Raw genomic sequence first — 20,631 nt, forward strand, 5'->3', positions numbered from 1 at the left:
TGTTGTTATTATCTTTGTAGTTCATGTTTTAATTCATTGATGCTCGAAACTGTATTCAATCAAGTATCAAGACTCTAGTTTTAATAAACATCATATTAAAGATGATTGATAAAATAAGAATGATTTGTAAAAACATTCCCTTGAAAATGAATACATTCGATAGTGTGAAAACAGCGATCTGTCCCGATTTGTATCAGTATTATTCTATCACACTTTGAACTGTTTAGTTAATATGTACAATTCAACATCAAAAGAAACAAATACAATTTTAATATCTTAATATATCTTAGGCTACAATGCCTTCTCAAAATACAAAATATGTATCAAGACAATGGTTGAAACGCACTTCTCCGGTAAATATATTCTTTAGGAAGTAATCATGAAATAGGAATATCCTTTCTCGAATTATCCACTCTGGCGCCATAGCTTACTTTACATATTATCTTCAGATGACGAGCAGAGATTTGAAATGAGCTTGATATCGAATCAATACCAACGGGTGTCACAAAGGCTGGAAATGTCACTACTCAACGAAAAAAAGGGAAAGGAAAAAGCAAAATACGGGTAGAAAACGGGGAATTAGCGAGGGGATGAGTAATTGTGACGTCATATAAGACGTATGCTAAATCCATTCAATGCGTTTGCATCTCGGGGAGCTAATTTCACCACCGCCATCTTAGTTTCATACGCGCTATAGATTTGGCATTGACGATGGTTTCTGTTTTCTCCCTACTTACACTTCAAATGGACCCTCATGCCTCAAATTACACTTGAACTTGACAGAATATTTGTCATAAGTAGGTTGATTTATGCCCAAGCTGTATAATTTATTACTAAATATCCTATCCTTTTCCTAAACACACGGAGTTAATATGAGTACATTTTTTTGCATCCATAAAATCTAGCAAATACATTTCACCCAATATGTCTATGCTTTTTTGGATGAACATGTGGCTATTGGACTTCATCTTTACAAACACATGTTCTTTTGAAAATTATATAAACAATTTTTCTTTTGTTATACTTGCTATAAAGCAGTCATGTTATAATACAGTCTATTCTTCATAATAGTACCTGTGATAAAGATAAACAAATAAACGTATAGATTATTATTTTTTTTAAATAAAAAGACTAAATCATTACCAAACTAAATGGGGCAGAGTATGTTAGTAGCTTCCTGATTCCTCGTCCTGAAATTAACTCTATCTTTACGAAAGGCCTTTGTTCGACAACAACAACAAAACAAATATTTCTTGTTTGCCCTAAAATCGAATCGTCATTATCTTTAAATTATTCAAAGAGTTATATTGCTAATCAAAGGCATCCAAAATATTCAAGGAATTGACAAGGCGACAATTCATACCCGGACAATGATTTATTTGAGTCTTTTAGATCTTCCTTTGTATATTGATGACAGAATTACATTTACAATAAAGTGTCAACATTTGTACTCTTAAATCCCCACTGCACTAATTTGGCCAGGAGGAATTAGACCTCCCTGCATGATCACTGACAAGTGGTTATCTCATCAAATCAGCTCTCAAGTAACATAAGAAAAAGGGGAGCATGGGGGACCAATGGTCGCCGATTAGGAATTGGCGGATCCAGGGGGGAAACGTGTAAAAACACGTTAATTTTACCTTTTTTTTTAGATGGGCCCCCTCCCCTGGCGCTCAAGGGGGGGTGCGATTTTTCAAATTTTCGAGGACCCCCAAAAAAAATTAAAAATTGTAGCTATAAGTAGTGCAGTGGGGCTTTAAAAGATTACGAAACTTAACAGAGACAGCAGACCCCCTGAAGAACATTTGCCCGTACGCCCATGTTGATGGCATAACAAAAATCATTTAGACTTGACTTTAACAGTGTGCAGATCACGTACAATACCAACCAAGACCGTATGTCCATACTAACTTGTCCTTCCAGCATGACCAGTATAATTAAGAAAGCCGTAAGGTCGTAAATATTTGATTTCATACACCAATGCGACCAGTTACTCCTTTTAACATGTAAACCCCACCATTATGTCCGTGTTTATTTAACAGATTTGTCTGTCGTGACTTACATTTAGAGATATGGCGCATAAACTTGCTTGATAAACATGGGAGGGGGGCAGAGACGGGGAAGGAGGGCGTGACCTATAAGATCCCAGAATGACAAAGGATAAATGATTATTTTAATGAATATTTCTTTACCGTGAAGTGTGAGTTTCCAAATCAAATTATTTCCTTTTATAAAATGTGGTAAATTTATGTTCTAAGACAAAAGTATTGGTAACTCTTGATCCATAATTTCAATATGGATGCACTTGAAGAACTTTTCTTGTTATCATGTTTTTTGAACATTTCTGCTGTGATATTCCTCCGAATGGGAAAGGAGATAATGTGATCACTCTCACATTTGTGTCAACTTTTCCTGAACTCTCCTGAATCTCTTTTTTAAAAAAATTCTGAGTTAAATCATCGAAAAATGTTGTAATTCATTTAATGTCAATCATCATAGGCAATTTCACAAATTAATATCTCCTATCAAAATGGCATTAGCATACTACCGTGCGGGTGACGAGATCATTACCGAATTGAAATTTGATAATTAGGTCGTGTTTATTTTGTTTTCGTATAGAAGTGACTCGATGCCAATGTCTTAAAGAGAGGGAGCGGGAGACAAATAGAGGGAGAGAGAGAGGGGAGAGAGGAGAGAGAGAGAGAGAGAGAGAGTATGTAATGTAAATAACTTTACTTCCTTATTGGACATGACGCGCTCTTAATTTAAAGCATTAAACAATCATTAGTATCGCAATTTGAATGCATTGGAACAAGAAAATGTGATTATAATAGGTTTACAAGGGTGGTTTTTTTTTAGATTGATCTTTTTCCATACTTTCACATCGTTTAGATAAATAAAGTAGGGTACAAAATACATGAGGGCAAGCCAGAATATAGAATTTTAACTATAAAAACAGAAGCGTGATGCAGTACGTTCAAAGAAAGAGCATACAAGCCATTTACAATTGTACTACTTCATTATAAATTGAATTCAAATTGTATTGGGATGATTGCGATTTGATCCCATTTTCTGCTACAATGCACAAGTAGAAAACTGTTTAAGGAGTAATGTTAACAATGTTAACATACTTGGTGCATATTAAACATATAAATTGCATACATAAGATAAACGAGGCATATTCAAGCGTAAGCCTGAAACTAGTTTACCTTGCAGCATTCTGTTTTAGCTAGAAACAAATTAAAGAAGAAAATAAATTAGCTAAGACGAATAACTATATCTCCAACATCATTCCGTGCTGTATTCTAACAAGGTGAGAGAGTGAGAGAGAGAGAGAGAGAGAGAATATGTAATATTAATGATTATGAGTAAATAAACGAGTATAAATGACTGAATAAATGAGTTTGATCATAAGAATAAATAGTTTAAATTCCTTTAAATATACAAAGGGTTGGAATCTAGTTTTATTTATTTCCTAGGTTGCAAATCTGTTCCTATTTTTTGTAGGGGGGTCACGAAAAAGGAGAGAATGTGGACATAAAATATTGAATATTCGGATAGTGAAAATAAAAGCAAATTCCAAAAACATTTTGTAATAGGAAGGGGATGTGCTTAAAGGGCGAAAGGGACGATATATATATATATATATATCAAGAGCGCATAACGGCTATGGCATTCTGTTTTGGCGCAACAAGATTCTTTCCTTCTTTTGTTTGGGGGGGGGGGTGGGAGTGACCTGTTACCACCACACCGTGAAAATGTTTCCTAAACAATGTATTTTATTATTGCAATTTATGTTAAATCCAAAATGTCAATGTACAATGTATTCAGTTTGGTTAAGAATGATTTGTACAATAATGTATTTGATTTGAGAGAAAATTATGATTTTTTTTTTTTATGATGTGAACGGGGCCTTAAAGTACAATGCATTCATCGCATATAATACTCATCGCCATGAGCAACCGTTACCAATGATTGCTCAGTCATAATGCTTGCAGTCGTCCCCCGATGACACTTGTTGATTCAAAATGGGGGAAATCCTTTGCTAATCGTCTGCTTCCCTTTTCGGCTTCATAGCGTTAATCGAGGAAGTGACTATTTGTAGTTCGATGAACTGAGCTATTGTACTGCGCGACTCTTTTTGTTGATGTGTGGAAGATAAAACGCAGCGCGAATGTTGTGACATCGTTGATAAACCTCAGTCGAACTGTAACAGGACTTCACCATCTTTGTGATCATACCTTTAAAAAACAAAGAAATCAAAGAGAGGGTTGAGTTCTACAGAAATGTAGGACAAAATTGTGAGCTTTCCTAATCATTGTAATGTCAGTTTGGAAAAATGTCATAGTAGAATTGTCTCTCGAATTCGAAATTAACGGGCAATATCTGAACAATTTGGTTCAGAAATTTGTGTGGAGTCCCATATACCATATGTTATATTATATAACCTCATTCAGAAATATGATAATGGCAAATATTGAACACAAACAGGGCACGAAATGAGGGTAATGTTCTTTCTTGTAAAATATTCGCAAACGAACCTCAAACACGGTGGCCCGAATTCACAAAGGAGGTGTGTCGACAAACCTTGGTTTTCGTGCGTCATATGACGCGTTTTTACGCGTTTTTTTTTTACAAACCTAGTCTGTAAAATCGCGTCGAAACGCGTCATAATTATGACGCACGAAAATCAAGGTTTGTCGACAAACCTCCTTTGTGAATTCGGGCCAGAGAGAGCGACATAAATACAAATACTTATGATTTCGTTATTTTTTTCTTCTTCAGGTTACTAGTTGGTGCACCCAGAGCACAGACCGACCAGCCGGGTGTAGACGCAGGGGGCGCCCTCTATAAGTGCCCATTGACATCATTATCGACCTATGAGGACTGCCATCAAGTGACCATAGACCCCGAAGGTAAAACTAGCTGACTCATCTAATCGATGTTTTACAATGAGATATCAAACCTGGTGAGGAGGTGCCCTGTATGAAGATCAAGTGTGTGTGATCATCATTAAAGGTGACAATCACCCCTCCCCCCCCCCGAAAAAAACGGAAATGAATAAATAAATAACACGATCGCAAGTGCTCGAAACACCTACTTTAAAGCCCGTCTGTACTAGTTTTGACCAGGGGGATTAGACCACCCTGCAAAGTCACTGACAGGTAGTTATCTCATCAAATCAGCTCTCAATTAACATAAGAAAAAGGGGCTCATGGGAGACCAATAGGCATTGTTTGCCATACAGAGGGCACAAGTAGCTATAATTAGTACAGTGGGGCTTTAAGCAATTTGAATATATAGCATTGCGCCTCAAATTTTGAAATGTGCGAACACGACAATGACGTATTACGTGATCCGAACATGATTTTTTTTTTTTTTTTTTTTTTGGATGTACAATAGGGTATTGATGTTGCCCTTGGGTTATGGAAACTAGTTCGTGTTTAATAAGTAGATGAATAAATAGATCAAATGAAAGATCGTACTCTAAACTGTATCAACATACACATGGATAAAGATAGATGGCCATTAATGTTAAAAAGAAGAAAAGAGACATAAAGAGAGAGAGGGGTTATGTTTAAGGAGATATTTCAGGTTGATACAAAGAATTATGAAATACAGTCATTGCCTTTTGTCGCCAATAAATGAGCGCCTTGGGCTATGGTCGCAACACGTATCTCTCGCTCTTACCCCACTTGCTATGGAACAAGATGAATATCTTACCTAGCTTATTTTTGTACGCCGCTTTCATTTCAATTCCATTAACTCATAGCCTTCATCAAGGCTGCATGCTCGCTATTGTTATTATAATAGTGCTTTGTACACGCGAGCAAGCTACTGTTACTCTGCTTCTTGCATTATTGCACGCATTCGTAATAGCAGTTATTGTTCATGCCCATTGGACTGTGCCTAGTGTTTTGCACGCGCTATTGGTAGTACCATCGCGTTAAACTGGGGGATTTGTGGCTTGGCACAATGTGGATTAACCCTGTGGCAAGATAAGAGTAAACTCGCATTTTCATATTTTAGTCAATATAACGTAAATTCTTCACTTTTCATGCAGGTAATGTCATGGAAAACGGGGAAGAAATGACAAACAAATCTGGTCAAATGTTTGGAGCCACCGTGCACAGCGGAGGAGCGGACAGCCCAGTGGTAGTACGTATAATATTACTTAATTATAATTTATCATGATGATGATAGTAGATGCATGTTAGATAGCCGCAACTACACTATTATAATGCACAATGTTTCTCAGGCTTTGAAATCTGTATAAAAAAATACTAAAAAGAATTCCAGGCATTTGAAAGTTAAGTATTTATAAAGAAAATAGAAAAGGGAGCAGAATTAGCGAGAAGGGACAATTGAACTCGTATCAGGATGAATTAGCTATTTCATTCCAAAAGTCAGACGGCAGGGCATGTTGGGTAGACAAGAGAAGAGACTGTAATGATACATTCAAACCTGGTTTAGCGACCACCTGTCTACAAAGACCACATTTTTTGTTTCCCTTGGGTGGTCTTTATAAACACGCTCACTGTATTAGGCTGTTGATATCAACATGTATGTTCTTTCATTAAACTAGAACCTGCCTGTTTGATGTTTAGAGGAGTAAAGATGATAACTATACAGAAGATAGTCTTTTAGGTTTATGCAAAACGGTCCGATAATAATATTCCAGCCAGGCGCCATCTTAACAAGCGCATACTCGCTCATCCAACCACATTAACTTTCGCATCCTACCGGGTACCCATTTAACACCTGGGTGGAGAGTGACAAGTAGATTGTCCTTCTTGATAAAGGACATTAGTGCTGCGGCGGGATTCGAACCCCGTACCTTGTGATCTGCAGTCGGGTGACTTATCCACTTGACCACAACACCTCTCGCTATATGTTCAAAAAGATATTTGCTCCTAGATTCCACAAGTAAAATATTCAGTCCGAGAGGGGTTCATTATTTGTCTCTCATTTGATACAGGTGTGTCGACCCCTTTACACGTGGCTTGGTTATCCACCGTCTTCGCCATTGACGATGAGGAACCCAGTTGGTGGCTGCATAATAACCAAACGCAACTTTACAGAGATTCATGAATACACACCCTGCTTGGATCCTGGTGAGTAAAACAAGCCAAAATGTTTCAACTATAGACCAAAACGATGGTCATGATGGTCAAAGCTAACGTGGGCGGGGCGCCTAACTGGTCGTCCCATGCAACCCTCCCCCTCCCCTATCGCCTCTCAAATACGCACAAACACACACCTATTGAAAAGGGGTAATGGAAAGAAAGGGAGGCTATTGAGCGAAAGGGTGAAATTAAACACAAAATATCTTCTAGGTTTTCCGTTTTCATCTCAACAGTCATTACAATTGAGAAACGAAATAGATAAGACGTACATACATATATTTGTTACTCTACCACCTAACATGCATATTTTCAAAAATGTATGACATTTTATTTCCATAAATATACATGGTAAACAGTTCAGCATTACCTTATATCAGGTTCTTTTAAATGCCATTCCATTACCGGAACTCGCCCTGTTTAGGATGAGCTTAATGACGATGTACTAGTAATTAATAATTAGCTCGTTTAACTATTAAATGGGAGCATCCTTCGCTCATTAACTTTCGTCACGCACAAGCATGGTGGTACCCGTGGGAAGATGGCGAAAACTTTGTATTGAATCTTGAAGCCCCACTGCATAAAACATTCACAACAACGAGGTTCACCATCGATGCAAGTGCAATATACCGGTCATAAATCAAGGAAATATACAACGATTACGTAAAGCGGAACTTTGGGGAAGTACCAACCAATCCAAAGAGGTTAAAAAATAATTTTAGTTCACCATTGAAATGTTATTTGAAATACAAAGAAAATATAAGATACTTCGATAATGAAGAAGTTAAGAAAGTAATAGAAATGTTATAATGATTATTTTAAGAATTGTTGTTCTTGTATATAATTCATATATGTTTCATTTTACTTGTTTTCTAAATAGTCTATATGTATATTATTTTGAAATGGAATAATAAAGTCCCTCTGAAGAGGTAAAGAGAAGAAGAAAAAAATCAAGGAAATATATGAAAAGTTTAATAGGTACGTAGTACATAAGAATAATGGGGTGTTGCCGAAACAGCAAATTGATAAGAAATTGACTGAATCTAATACTGAAAATCTGTTATGAAGCTACGATCGGACAGACTTTCTACACTATAGCTCAAGCCTCAAGGCCAGTTTCAATAGCAAGTTGACCGAATAATGTAATGTCCAAAAGGCCTTTATCAACTCATTGTAATGGTTACATATTTGAAAAGGCGACGCACGTGGCTAAAGAAATTGCCTCACGTTCATTTTGCGAAAGTCTTTATGATCATGCTCCGAACTCGGCCTTCTCTTTCAGTGAGAAGGATACGGATCAGTGATCGCAGTCTGGCCTATGATTAGCTAAGGTCACTATCCTTCACGCCTTTATGGTCATCATAATGACCCTTATGATGACTACGGCCATTGTGTAATGTAGGCGACAAACCTGGATGCACCTGCCATCGTTCCATCTGGCCCTATATGATTCGGGATTGTGTATCCATACTTAAAGGTAAAGACCAGTATTGGAAATGCCCCAATTTCAAAAAATGAAATGGAAGCTCTCATTACCAATCATGTGAAAGAATATGTTTTGACTAATAAATGATGATAAAAATTTGCCGGGAAACCGCCAACTAATTCATATATTTGGTAAATTTGTTTCTCTCATGGTCTGTGAGAGATATAGGTTAGTCCCATATACATCTTTCTGTGTATAGTGCTTGTAACTTTACGAAGAATGGGCCAAATTTCTTATCATTTTGATGATTCCAGAACCTTGCAGATGCTAGATGCTAGATGATCAACCTTTTCTGATCGATTCCACAACGTTTCTTTCACAATGCAATCGCATGACCTTAACTGGTCTTTACCTTTAACATCTTTAAAGGCATCGTTTGAAAATGTTAAATCAGAGATGCATGGCCCTACGTATAATCAGTGTCTGTGATATGGTGTGATATTGAAGCCCCAACAAATTGCGCTTCAAAATGATCATAAAGTGCCTCAAAAAAGTAAAAAAATCTTTGAGTGACCGGTTTTACCCTACTCGTTTTCCCACAATAGACTATAGTGTTATGAAAACCGTTTGGAAAACGCAAAAATTGATTTCGATTTCCAATCATGAATATCTTGATAATCTGACAAGCGATCGGCTTGTAAAAGTCACAATGGCTTTGCAATGGCTTTGCAAAATCACCCATTTCCAACTTTCAAGACAGCTTTTTGTCTCTCCAGATCAGTTTAAATCTTTTCTGGATATCCGTAATGGTCTTTACTGAATAGCTTCATGACACTAGGAAAAGTAAAATAACCTTGAAGCATTTATGATAAATACAGCGTCGCACCGAGAGTGTTCTATTGAGGTAATTAATGAATTAGCAAAACATTTCAAAAGCCCTTTTCTAGACAATTAATGTTCATCGATGATTCCTTTACCGATCTTCTGACGGTCACCAGAAACAGACGAAGGACGTCTGGGAAGAGTTAATGTTCTATAGAGGTAGTCAAAGATGGGAAAAGTATTTTAAAAGCCCTTTTCTAGACAATTAATGTCTATCGATGATTCCTTTACCGCTACTCTGACGGTCACCAGAAACAGATAAAGGGCGTCTGGGAACTTTCAAGATAGCTTGTTATCTTTCACGATCGGTTTTAAATATTTCCTGGATATCCGGAATAGTTTCCGAAAGACTTTCCGATATAGAACAAATGAAGAAGGATAGGCTAATAGGAAGGTATTTAACAACCATATCCTGGTTAGACTATTATAACTGTATCACCATAGATGTTTTTACACCTACCCTCATTACGTAATACATGGGCGCCTGTGCATGTGGGCCTTGACTTGAGCCGGTCCACTCATATAGGTAAACTTGCTCGTCATCATGAACGTTCACCTTCGGTCGTTGAACTCCTGATTGAAATTTAATTACGCTTAATGATGTGGAAATGATAGGTGTTTAATTGGTATCAAAATTGTAATGTATGTACATTTTGTGAGGAGGGTAGTTCACCCACGGAGTTGCTGGTATCTCCTTGGTTCACCCCAGCGCAGTAGGGTAACTATTGATCGAGTTAGAAATATAATTCTTGAGTACTTGACATAGGATAGAACATAGGATTAGCTACTTTACTCAATGATTAAAACTGGAATTACATTGCCGAAATTGTAGGTGATCAGTGTTTAATTGATATCAAAATGTTAGCGTATTCTTTATCATAGTGGAATAGAATTAACTACTCTATGATTTCAATTGGCGTCACATTGTTGATCTTTCCCTTTAATAATCAATTAACGTCCATGTGATAGAGCAACAGATATTTTGTTCATGTTTATTTTAGGTTATATGCTGGCATAATTATCATAAACGTTGTATTTCGTTTGATCATTTAGTAATATTGACATGAGTTATGTTCATTTTTCAGTCACGAAAATACTTTTCTTTCAAATGAGTCCATTTGCGAATAAATGACGATATCTTTAGTTAAGTATTTGAATGTTATTAACAAAAACATCGAACCAAATACAAATGATGTGAATGAGCATCGTCATCAACAAAAACAAAACCAACAACAACAACATCAGTCAGGGGACGTTACATTTAGTATTCCCTTTGCATCAAGATAACAGATGGGTATGACAGTGCGAAAAGGAAAACCGTTGTTTTGGCACTGGGAACGTGATATCTTGATGCCGCGCATGCCAGTGACAATCAGTAGCGTAGGATTGGTCCTTAATGGGGGGGGGGGGGGGGGGGATGGATCAATGTGGCACCAGTCTTACTATACGTGGTTAGAATCAGAGTTAACAAGATCACCGATTATGGGGAGGGTGGGGGAGAGGGTCATACAATCCTCTTTCCACGTTCCCTTTCCCCTCTCTTTTTGTTGCATCTCCCCCGCCCCCTTCAACATTCAATGGGAAAGGGGGCACGTAGCACAGCCCCCCCCCCCCCCCATGACAACCCCTTTTAAACTTGACATCGTCATAACATCATAATGCACAACAGGAGGGATAACACATTCCTTCTCACTTCAGGTCTACGGGCCAAATCATTATACCTAATACGTCTCTTTAGGGCTAGAAAGGCGCTTATTCCTATATTTTAACACAGATTTAACGCCCTTTCGGCTCCAAAAAGTTGCATTGTGAGTGACAAGATGAAATATCCATATGGAAAGGAAGAACATGTCTGTCCCGTACCGTTGCCAGGGATCACGCATGTCAGTTTCCCCTATTCTAAATGTCATTGCTTGGGAAATGTCCAAACATTAGCATCAAGCAACATCAACCTTAAAATGACTGCAATTGTTCGGGAAAGCATGAAACCATTTTTGTGAAACATGAATCATCTATAATGACTGTGATAAATACAAAGAAAACAAAATATGACATTGATTATACAAATATTCATCTCCCCTCTCTCTCTCTCTCTCTCTCTCTCTCCCACGCACGCGCACATAATAGTAAGCATTAGTAATTGTCCTATTGTTATATTTATTTTTATCATCATTACTATAATAATGATTATTATTATTAATATCATCATCATCATCTTCATCATCATCATTATCATCATCATCATCCTCATCATCATCATCATCATCATCCTCATCATCATCATCATCATCATAATCTCTTTTTTTTATCAATAATAATATTATCATCAACATCACCATTATTTTGACTATGATGATAACGATGATGATAAACTGTGATTCTATCTCTTACAGATTCGACCAAGTTGTTGTCCTGCCAGCTAGGTCTAAGTGCAGCAGTTTCGGAGGATGAAATACTCATGGGAGCTGTAGGAAACTTCAAAGGAAAAGGTAACATTTAGATCTTTGCTTTATATTAAAGAAGGTGTGTATCACTCTTAAGAACATCTTAAAATATCTTCTTCAAATTGTATTACACGTCAAATACTGCAGGGCTTTGAAAGTTTAGTATTGTGCAGCAACATCATTACGTTTGCCATGTGCCAGCAAGTTTCATTATATGACTTTTTCTATTATCTATAATCATATCGATGCCATTTTTTTTTAAAGGCATGCCTACTTCGGTTTTTTATTGGTTTTATGTCAAATGTGCTAAATAAAAATATATTTTATGAAAACATGACATGATTGACATTCAGACGTGACAGAGAGAGAGAAGAGAGAGAAAGAGAGAGAGGGAGAGAGAGAGAGAGAGAGAGAGAGAGAGAGAGATGTTCAACGGAATGATAACAAGCTCAAAAATAGATAGGCCTATACCGAATTTAAAGTCGAAAAAATGGACGATGTGATAAGGAATTTAGGAACAATATAATCATTGCGAATACGATACTATTGTACAATTATGTAATTAATTTCAAAATTATGGACTTTTTCATGAGATGTACATCTCTGCTATCTTTCTCTTGCAGGTCAAGTCCACGTTGCAGCCCTCTATGAATCACTTGGTACATATTCATCACGAGAGCCTAAGAATCTACAAGAAAGTGATTACAAAGGTATGTTGATTAATAATAATAGAATCGATAATTGAGGAGCGCTAAAAACAATAGGTACGATAGCGCTTAAACATACAAATATTTAAAAAGAGGACAAAATGTACAGTTTCCCAGAGAGTAGAGTAGATCACAAAGGGAAAAAGATAAGTTTCCAGGGATCTTTTGATGGTGGCAAGACAGGTAATTTCCCTGAACATTGTGTGAAAGTCCAGAGGGAAATCACATCTGAGAAAAATCAAATATTTAGTGTATACCGAAAACATACATAATATCTTTCGTTTATGTTGGTGATGTGTTGCTGCGTGCAAAATACAAATGAATCTATACCCCAACCCTATCAAGTAAATCCGTATCACCATATATTACATAATTATTTTGTATGATAAAGTAAATAAAACCCTCTCCCCATGTGTGTCTTCCTCCATTATCTCTTAAGTTTTATTATCTTTTATATTTTTTATTAATGAAATGCTGTTCAGTGATTGGTCAACATAACATCATGTGATCAAACATAACATTGCTATGATGTTACCGATATGAAAAGTGTGCTATACCGTGACATCATCCATGGAATAGTGCACTATACCATGGATAACGTCATATATATGCGATCGATAATGGATTCCTCGGTGACAGAAATTATTATTATTATTTTTGTTATGAACGTTGGTTTGAAAAATATAAAACAAATACATCATGCACTACTTCAAGCCACTAGTGAAATGATGGATTCCTCGGCTATAAAAATATTTAATTCCAGCAACCTCATTCCATAATTTCAACTGGAGCCTCTCAGTGCATGGTATATTTGTTTAATGTCTATTTATCCATGCCGAAAACGTATTTCTATATTTCTATGTCATCAATGTGACAGTCATCTATTCTTGCTCTCGCCTCCTACAGGTTATTCAGTGTCATTCGGTGATTTTGATGGGGATACCCTAAACGAGTACATAGTCGGGGCGCCCCGCGCAGCCCTCAATAGAGGCATGGTGAGTCAATAATTTGTCTGGAGATATTATCATCGAAAGCGAATATGATTCGATGGGCTATACTCATATAATTATCCCGCCCCCCCCCCCCCCCACTCAGTGTTATTTAGGGTACGCATATGCTTGTTCCCTCTTTTTTAAAGCACCCCATATCTGAGGACTGCCAACATTTCCGAACCCCCCTTTCGCGGGCTTTTTGCGGGCTTTTCCTGCCTTGGAGACCCCCCTCAATCATGAAAAATGCTCAATGTTCCCCCTAAATTCGGAATAATTTCTCAGGAGGCAAAAGAGATGAGAGAAAAAACACCACCTTTTTCAAGAAATCTCCGGGTGAAAAGTTAATACACCCCTTTTTTTTTTTACGATTCTCGGGCCGGACTTTGTCGCACGAAAAAGTACCTCTTTACCGGACATTTTGGTAACACGCATGGGGTCCGTCCGTTCTAGGAGTGGGGGGGGGGCGGGATAATTATACTTGAACAGAGCAATGCTGAGTCAATGCCTCCCCATTGTTTGCATAGGGCTATAGTCACGAAGGGGTTTAGTTAGTCAGTTGTCTCTTTAATAGGGGTGTTCACTCACTACACTCTTGATTAAAAGTATAGAGGTTAAAGGTATAAGGTAAAGGTATAGGCCAGTTTTGGAAACGCCCCCCTCTCAAAAAATGAAATGGAAGCTCTTATTCATGTGAAAGAATGTGTTTTGACTAATACGTGATGAAACGGCCTACTAATTAATATATTTGGTAAATTATCATATTGATCCGGCCTGGATAGATATCGCGAATACTTCATCATTGAACATTTGGGCATTTAATTCTGCTTTTTTGCAAATTTAGGTATTGCCACCTAAACCTCTGACGGCAATATTTAAACAATGTCGAATGGATATTTTGCACCCAAAACCATTGAACCGCAATTTTACCACTACTTGTCTACATATTTAATGTTTAAAATCGGTCCATCGTGAAGCCAATGAGTCCGACCAACATTGGGAAACTTGATGTCCAACTTAGGTATAATACCCAATGATGATCACACTTTACTAGTGCTTGAGCAAAATTTATCCATATTGGTAAATACTAAGTCCCTTTTTTCAAAATTGGCGAAATACAGAGGATACTCTAAATAAAAGCGATGTGAATAGCAAAGAAAAGTGAAATGGCGTGAAGGAAAGGAAGAGAAGAGAAAACGAAAGGGACACCTCCCGCACCCCTTCTATAATCGGTTGCCTTGTTACTTTGCATTTCACTGACCAGTGCCCCCCCCCCCCACCATCTCATCGGCTGGGCGTACACTACTTCATTGAATACCCTCTCCCCTGACAGTTATTTTGTCTAACGGTAACAGAATATTCGAAGAGACATATTATTAACAATTTGAGCAAATTCAAGTTATTTTACAATTATTATTTACTGACGAAAATCCATCATAGAAATATATTTATATTATGTAATTTATGATATGAAATCTAAACAAAATTAAATACTAAATTAATGAATCTGAATTTGAACATTGATCTGAAATGGATTTGTGATTATAAAGAAGTTTACGAGTTTAGGATAATATAGGCGATTGGGTATTACCAATCATCTTGATATTAGGGATCAGGTACGCTAAGGTCACTGACACTAAAACAGGTGCATGGGGCAACACATAATCTATATTTGCTAATCCATATTTGCTGCCAAAATAACTTTCTTCTATTTCAGTTCACCAAAGGTTGCCACGGGGCTTCTGGTGTCTCTATTACATAATGCATAATTCAAAAGTTTGTATTTCCATAGTTGATTGCGTCAGTTTCATACGTTTTTTAGCCAGTACGGTTAATAGTGAACCTGGGGAGTGTTGCACAAAGACTAAGATCAACTTTATGTTAGACTTTACTATGGCAGGCCGTGCATGCCGCTAGTTCCTCAACCATTCATGGCATCGGTTTCTCAAGGGACGTAGGCCTACAAATCATGGCCACAAATCTAAAGAATTTACATTTTTTGATAGTTCATTATTGAAGGAAAAAAACAATACCTAAAGATCATAATTGTGAGACCAATCGAGAGAGCAACCAGAGGCATGAATGGCCTGCCATAGTTAAGTCCAACTTAAAGTCGATCTTAAAGTCGATCTTAGTCTTTGTGAAATACTCCTCTGGTACATCCAACAGGCAACTCTTACCATCTATCATATTTTATGGTTCATGATGAATTCCAGCAGAATAAATATGCTGTCTAATATCACAAAATAAAACTGTTGTAGTCATAGTTCACCAACACACTCAGAAATACTGCCTGGTTAATATGAGCCGTATTAAAAGAAACCAGTATTCTCTTTTCTCGCTAAACCATTGGTAATAAGTAATGATTATTTCCCACTCAGTGAAAAGTAAATTATTTGTTATGTTCTTTATAGTTACATATGTTTTATGGTAACCCCTCAAGTCTTTGAATCTTCGAGATATAATTAGTTTTTAGTATTGGCCATGCGCCAAATGATTAAGGAATGACTTATTATGTATAAATTAGACTAATTATGATGTATTTCGAAGTTTTCACATCTTCAAATTGACTCAAGTGTTCTTGGCAATTACAAACAATGAAATGCACTACATACGGTCATGAATATCGTTGGACTACACACACATGTGGTATTGCTTTTGGTCCAACGTTTTAAATACCTACTATTTTGGTCGCATCTTGAATATAAGGGTTTTGATGCATTTGTTGTTGTTGTCACATTGCTGATATGATATTCGTTCACATAAAAATAAAAAGAACGCGCAAATTTTATCTTGTTTACGTTTTCCAGAACCAGTTTTTCTCTGTTTAACAATGAAACCAATTTAATACTTAATGCTCTTGTTCTTGTCATACAGGTTTCCATTTTAGATGTTTCGTTGTCAGAGATAATCGTGATGCAAGGATCACAGATGGGAGAGTATTTTGGCCACTCGGCGACGGGATCAGACCTTACCGGCGATGGGTAAAGTTTTTTTGTTTAGTTATTATTGTTGTTATGGTTAGTGTGTCTGGGTTTGTTTCTTTTTTGTTTTGATGTTTATTTCACTTAGCCTCTATGAAAGCAAGTACCTCCTTGTACAGGTTTGTAAGTTGAGATTGATACTGTGCCCCGGCGACATCTTCCATGATGTATTGCTAATTGTGTCCGTCCTTTAATTTGTATAATTTTAATTTACTAAATCCATAATTTTTTTTAAATTATTTTATATGTATATACATCTGAATATAATTAGTTATCACCCTTTAGTTTCATTGGCTGCACGTGTGGGGCCTGGTGACCTTATTAGAGGCTCTCAGTTTCATGGGCCTTCGGAATCGTGGACCTCTTGTACCTTTATTTATCTTTATATTTGTGTATGTATCTTTATGTTTTGTCTGTCTTTTTGGATGTTGGGTTAGCGGGCCTGGTTTAGTAAACCTTTGTCACTGCCAGTCTACTTGGATGTCCCCACTGCCCCCCCCACCCCCTCCCCGAGAAGTTTGAAAATATGTAAAATGTGTAGTTTTGATACCTTTCCTTGATTACAAAATACAATTTACCATAATAAAGCACCATGAACTAGAATTCGTGCTCACCGGCATTATTTCATGTTCATTTCTTTTGTCCGTCACCTTATCAATCATTAAAATCTGTATAAGGAATTAATTTTAATATTTTTCTTCTCCATAGCTTTGATGAGTTGATCGTCACAGCACCTATGTATAGTAACGTGGACGACAAACGACACGACGTTGGCCGGGTTTACATCTACCAAAATAACGGCGATGTGAGTAGCAACATTTTTTTCATACTCATAAATCTTGGAGTAAGTCTACCTTTTTTCGGAGTAACCCATACTTACCGATAGACTATAGTATGCATCATAACATTATTAAACTCATAAATTTTGTGAATTAATTCGTTGCAAAATTAATCATTAAGGTACATGTTTGTCCCTCTAGTAGGAGATTTCTTTGTTTAACTCTAGAGAAATTAAACAGTCATTTACCCCCCAAAAAATCAACCACATAAACTTGGAGTCTGTCTTGAATAATGATAGACCATACTGACGTTATTTATAATCTGTAGTTTTTAATACAATGAGAAAGTGACCCTACTGAGGTCTTCCATTCTTAGATGAAAGTATATTAAGAAAATTAACAATAAAGTGTAAAATGATTGTTAAAGAAATAATGGAACAAATCGTGATTTTGTGCATCATGCAGGGTACCTTCGAAGCACCTCAGATTCTGACAGGTCGACAAGCTGGAGGCAGATTCGGCTTTTCTATAGCTCCACTAGGAGACGTCAACCAAGACGGATTCAAAGGTACGTCTGGTTTATAAAACACCTATTATCTAAAAGTACACATCCCTTTTGTCAGTATATCAATCTACATTTGCCACTCTCCACCCAGGTGGAGTAGTTGAGTACCCGCTATACGTATGGTAGGTCTGCCGATGTAAATATTAAGATTGCAAAACCCTCAGAGAGAAAAGTATTGATAGTGATGAGGCAGGCCTGGGTTTAAAAAAAACATACTATTACATCATCAAACAGCAGCAAATATTGGAAGAAAAAATCTTTTTAAGAGAAAAGGAATTTCAAACTGTAAATTCCACCTCAATTGAGCCCTAATATACACAAGTTGCAACTCAATACAACTCAAAAGAGAGGTAGAGTTGACAGAAGGCACGAAATAAAAAGATGTCCGACTTTTTCCCAAATCATCCTCTCTTGTATGATCTCTACCTCGTTGTCTATATTGACTAATACTGTGACAACCTGAGTGTTAAGGTTACAAGAAGTTTTGTTGGTTTTTTAAAACAATATTTTAGACAAATTGAGACACGGAGTCTCTCAATGGCTTTAAAACATCATGATGAGTATCATTTCATAATTTTGAACTAACTTTGTCAACTATGTTTTTTTGTATTGTGCAAACAATTGATATATGAAATGGAATAAAATCAATCAATCAATCAATCATGTTTTGACGTCTCTTTGCAGATTTAGCCATAGGAGCTCCTCACGATGGTGAGACGGGTCTTGGACGGGTGTATATCTTTCACAGCTCCGGAAGACAGGGGCTCTACCAGTCAGCAACACAGGTAACCACCATTTATTGGCGTAGATACAGGGGCACGAAGGATCCCCCCTCCCCTCCACCCGCCTGTCGAATGATGAATAAAAGAAGGAAATATGGGAACATTACAAAAGGGGATAAACGGAAAGGAGAGGAGGGGACGGGATTGAAAAGAAGGTCTGACCTCTCCTGCACCGTACTACCCAAATTCGAGTCTTGTTAACGCTTATTTTATTCACCGAGTAACGCAAAATTGACACCCCACCCTCCCACCCCTCCCCCATCCTTAGATTATACCACTGTCTCTACAGTATTCAGACCTCATGTTGCCAACGTCTGTAGGCGCAAAGGAAATCATTCTGCAAAATGGAAACTCCGAGACATTTCACAAGTGGTTGAGTTGAGTTGAGTTGAGTTTAGTTTATTGGTTTCACATTTCACTTGCATATATGATATAATACAGATAACAAAATATACATAAAAGACATATTGTTTCATAATTTTTTTTTAAATGATTATAGTAATTGACAAGGTAATCAGACTTCAAAGTTATATGTCATCACATTTGTTTGACAACTAATATCATTTAAAGGAAACCCAGACAAACGTACAAACTGTGAAATGTGCAGGAACCTATAGAAAAGCAGAGCTTGTAAAAATTAAGTTCCTGGGAGACTTGAAAAAATGACAGGGACAGAAAATGTTTACTGTAGAGAGAAGTACACAATTAAAATTAAGACGGCAGTAATTTGACAAATAATTGAAGCCGACATCCATCTTATGATTTCATGTCTTCTTTCAAGTTTTAAATTTCGATTTCAAACTTGAACATATATTTAACAAGAATATCTTATTCGTTGTCTGTTGCAGGTACTTGACCCTTTGACCTTGGGGTTGACCCTCCCGACCTTTGGCTTCTCCCTCTCGTCTGGAATGGACATGGATAATAATCAGTATCCGGGTACGTTTTCAAGTTTTCAATTTCTCCGATTTAATCATTCCTACTTTTAGCAAACACAGTTATAACAACTAAGTTAATCAATACCCTTGCCAATTTTTGTAATATTACAGTTAATAACTAATTTATTCGTACCCCTTGTAAATTTGATATTTTAGGTGATTTCGTAACCAAAACATGAAAGGTGGAATGGTTGAACTATAGGGCGTTTGTTGAATACTTTTAGTATGTCACATTCTCAAGAAACATAGATCAGGACGATCAATCTTTCATATACTTACAAAATTACAAAAATTTGCAAGGGTATTGATTAACTTTAATAATTGTTGACTGTGTTTGCTAAAATTAGGAATGATAAAATTTAAGAACTTGAAACTTCCAACACTGACAAGTCGAATTGCGAATATGCGGCCAATATTTTCAATAGTGATATTGCTTTTATAATATTTTTCCATTGCATCTAAGGAACGAGACAGGTCACGAATTGTTCACTTTTAACTGAACTCATCTTTTAAAATAACTCATATTTCTGTTTAACTCACTTTTTCTCTCCTCCTTCCCCTATATTCCCTGTCTTTTTGTTCCATTTTACTATAATACAGATTTAGTGGTAGGGATGTACAAGGCGTCAACGGTAGCTTTGTTTAGGTATGTATCGCATTCTTCTTCTTTTGTTCTCTTTTTTTTTCGTTGTTTGTTTTTGTTGTTGGTGGTGGTATTTCTCACACATCCAGTTCGATAAACCTCTTGCAAATGATACTTCTACTGCCAGCACAATAGTCTGTGTACGGATAAATTTCAGACACAATGAAACAAAAAACACTTAACATGCAAAGTATAGGTATACAATCTGAGTACCACCAGCATTTAAAACAAATGTTGTTTACATGAAGTCTGGCATTAATTACCAGCAGTTAAGCATATCCTGATTTCAGATTTACATTGGATTTGGAGATAATTCCATACACACGCACTACTGTGCATTGAGCTCTTTTCATGTACCGTTCGAAACG

General features: G+C 36.8%; 1 protein-coding gene across 1 annotated transcript in view; it reads left to right on the forward strand.

Annotated features, from left to right (window-relative positions):
• LOC583516 (integrin alpha-V) overlaps positions 1-20,631 on the forward strand; it is a 54,566-nt gene that overhangs the window by 24,717 nt on the left and 9,218 nt on the right. The window contains exons 2-13 of the mRNA XM_030990902.1: positions 4,786-4,916; positions 6,065-6,159; positions 6,980-7,115; positions 11,826-11,921; positions 12,500-12,586; positions 13,490-13,578; positions 16,450-16,556; positions 17,265-17,361; positions 17,801-17,903; positions 18,585-18,685; positions 19,531-19,621; positions 20,221-20,266. Of these exons, the coding sequence (XP_030846762.1) occupies positions 4,786-4,916; positions 6,065-6,159; positions 6,980-7,115; positions 11,826-11,921; positions 12,500-12,586; positions 13,490-13,578; positions 16,450-16,556; positions 17,265-17,361; positions 17,801-17,903; positions 18,585-18,685; positions 19,531-19,621; positions 20,221-20,266 (1,179 nt within the window). The remainder of the gene's footprint in view (positions 1-4,785; positions 4,917-6,064; positions 6,160-6,979; positions 7,116-11,825; positions 11,922-12,499; positions 12,587-13,489; positions 13,579-16,449; positions 16,557-17,264; positions 17,362-17,800; positions 17,904-18,584; positions 18,686-19,530; positions 19,622-20,220; positions 20,267-20,631) is intronic.

This window comes from Strongylocentrotus purpuratus, unplaced genomic scaffold (assembly GCF_000002235.5).
Source record: "Strongylocentrotus purpuratus isolate Spur 01 unplaced genomic scaffold, Spur_5.0 spur5_scaffold_19, whole genome shotgun sequence".
Classification (NCBI taxonomy): domain Eukaryota; kingdom Metazoa; phylum Echinodermata; class Echinoidea; order Camarodonta; family Strongylocentrotidae; genus Strongylocentrotus; species Strongylocentrotus purpuratus.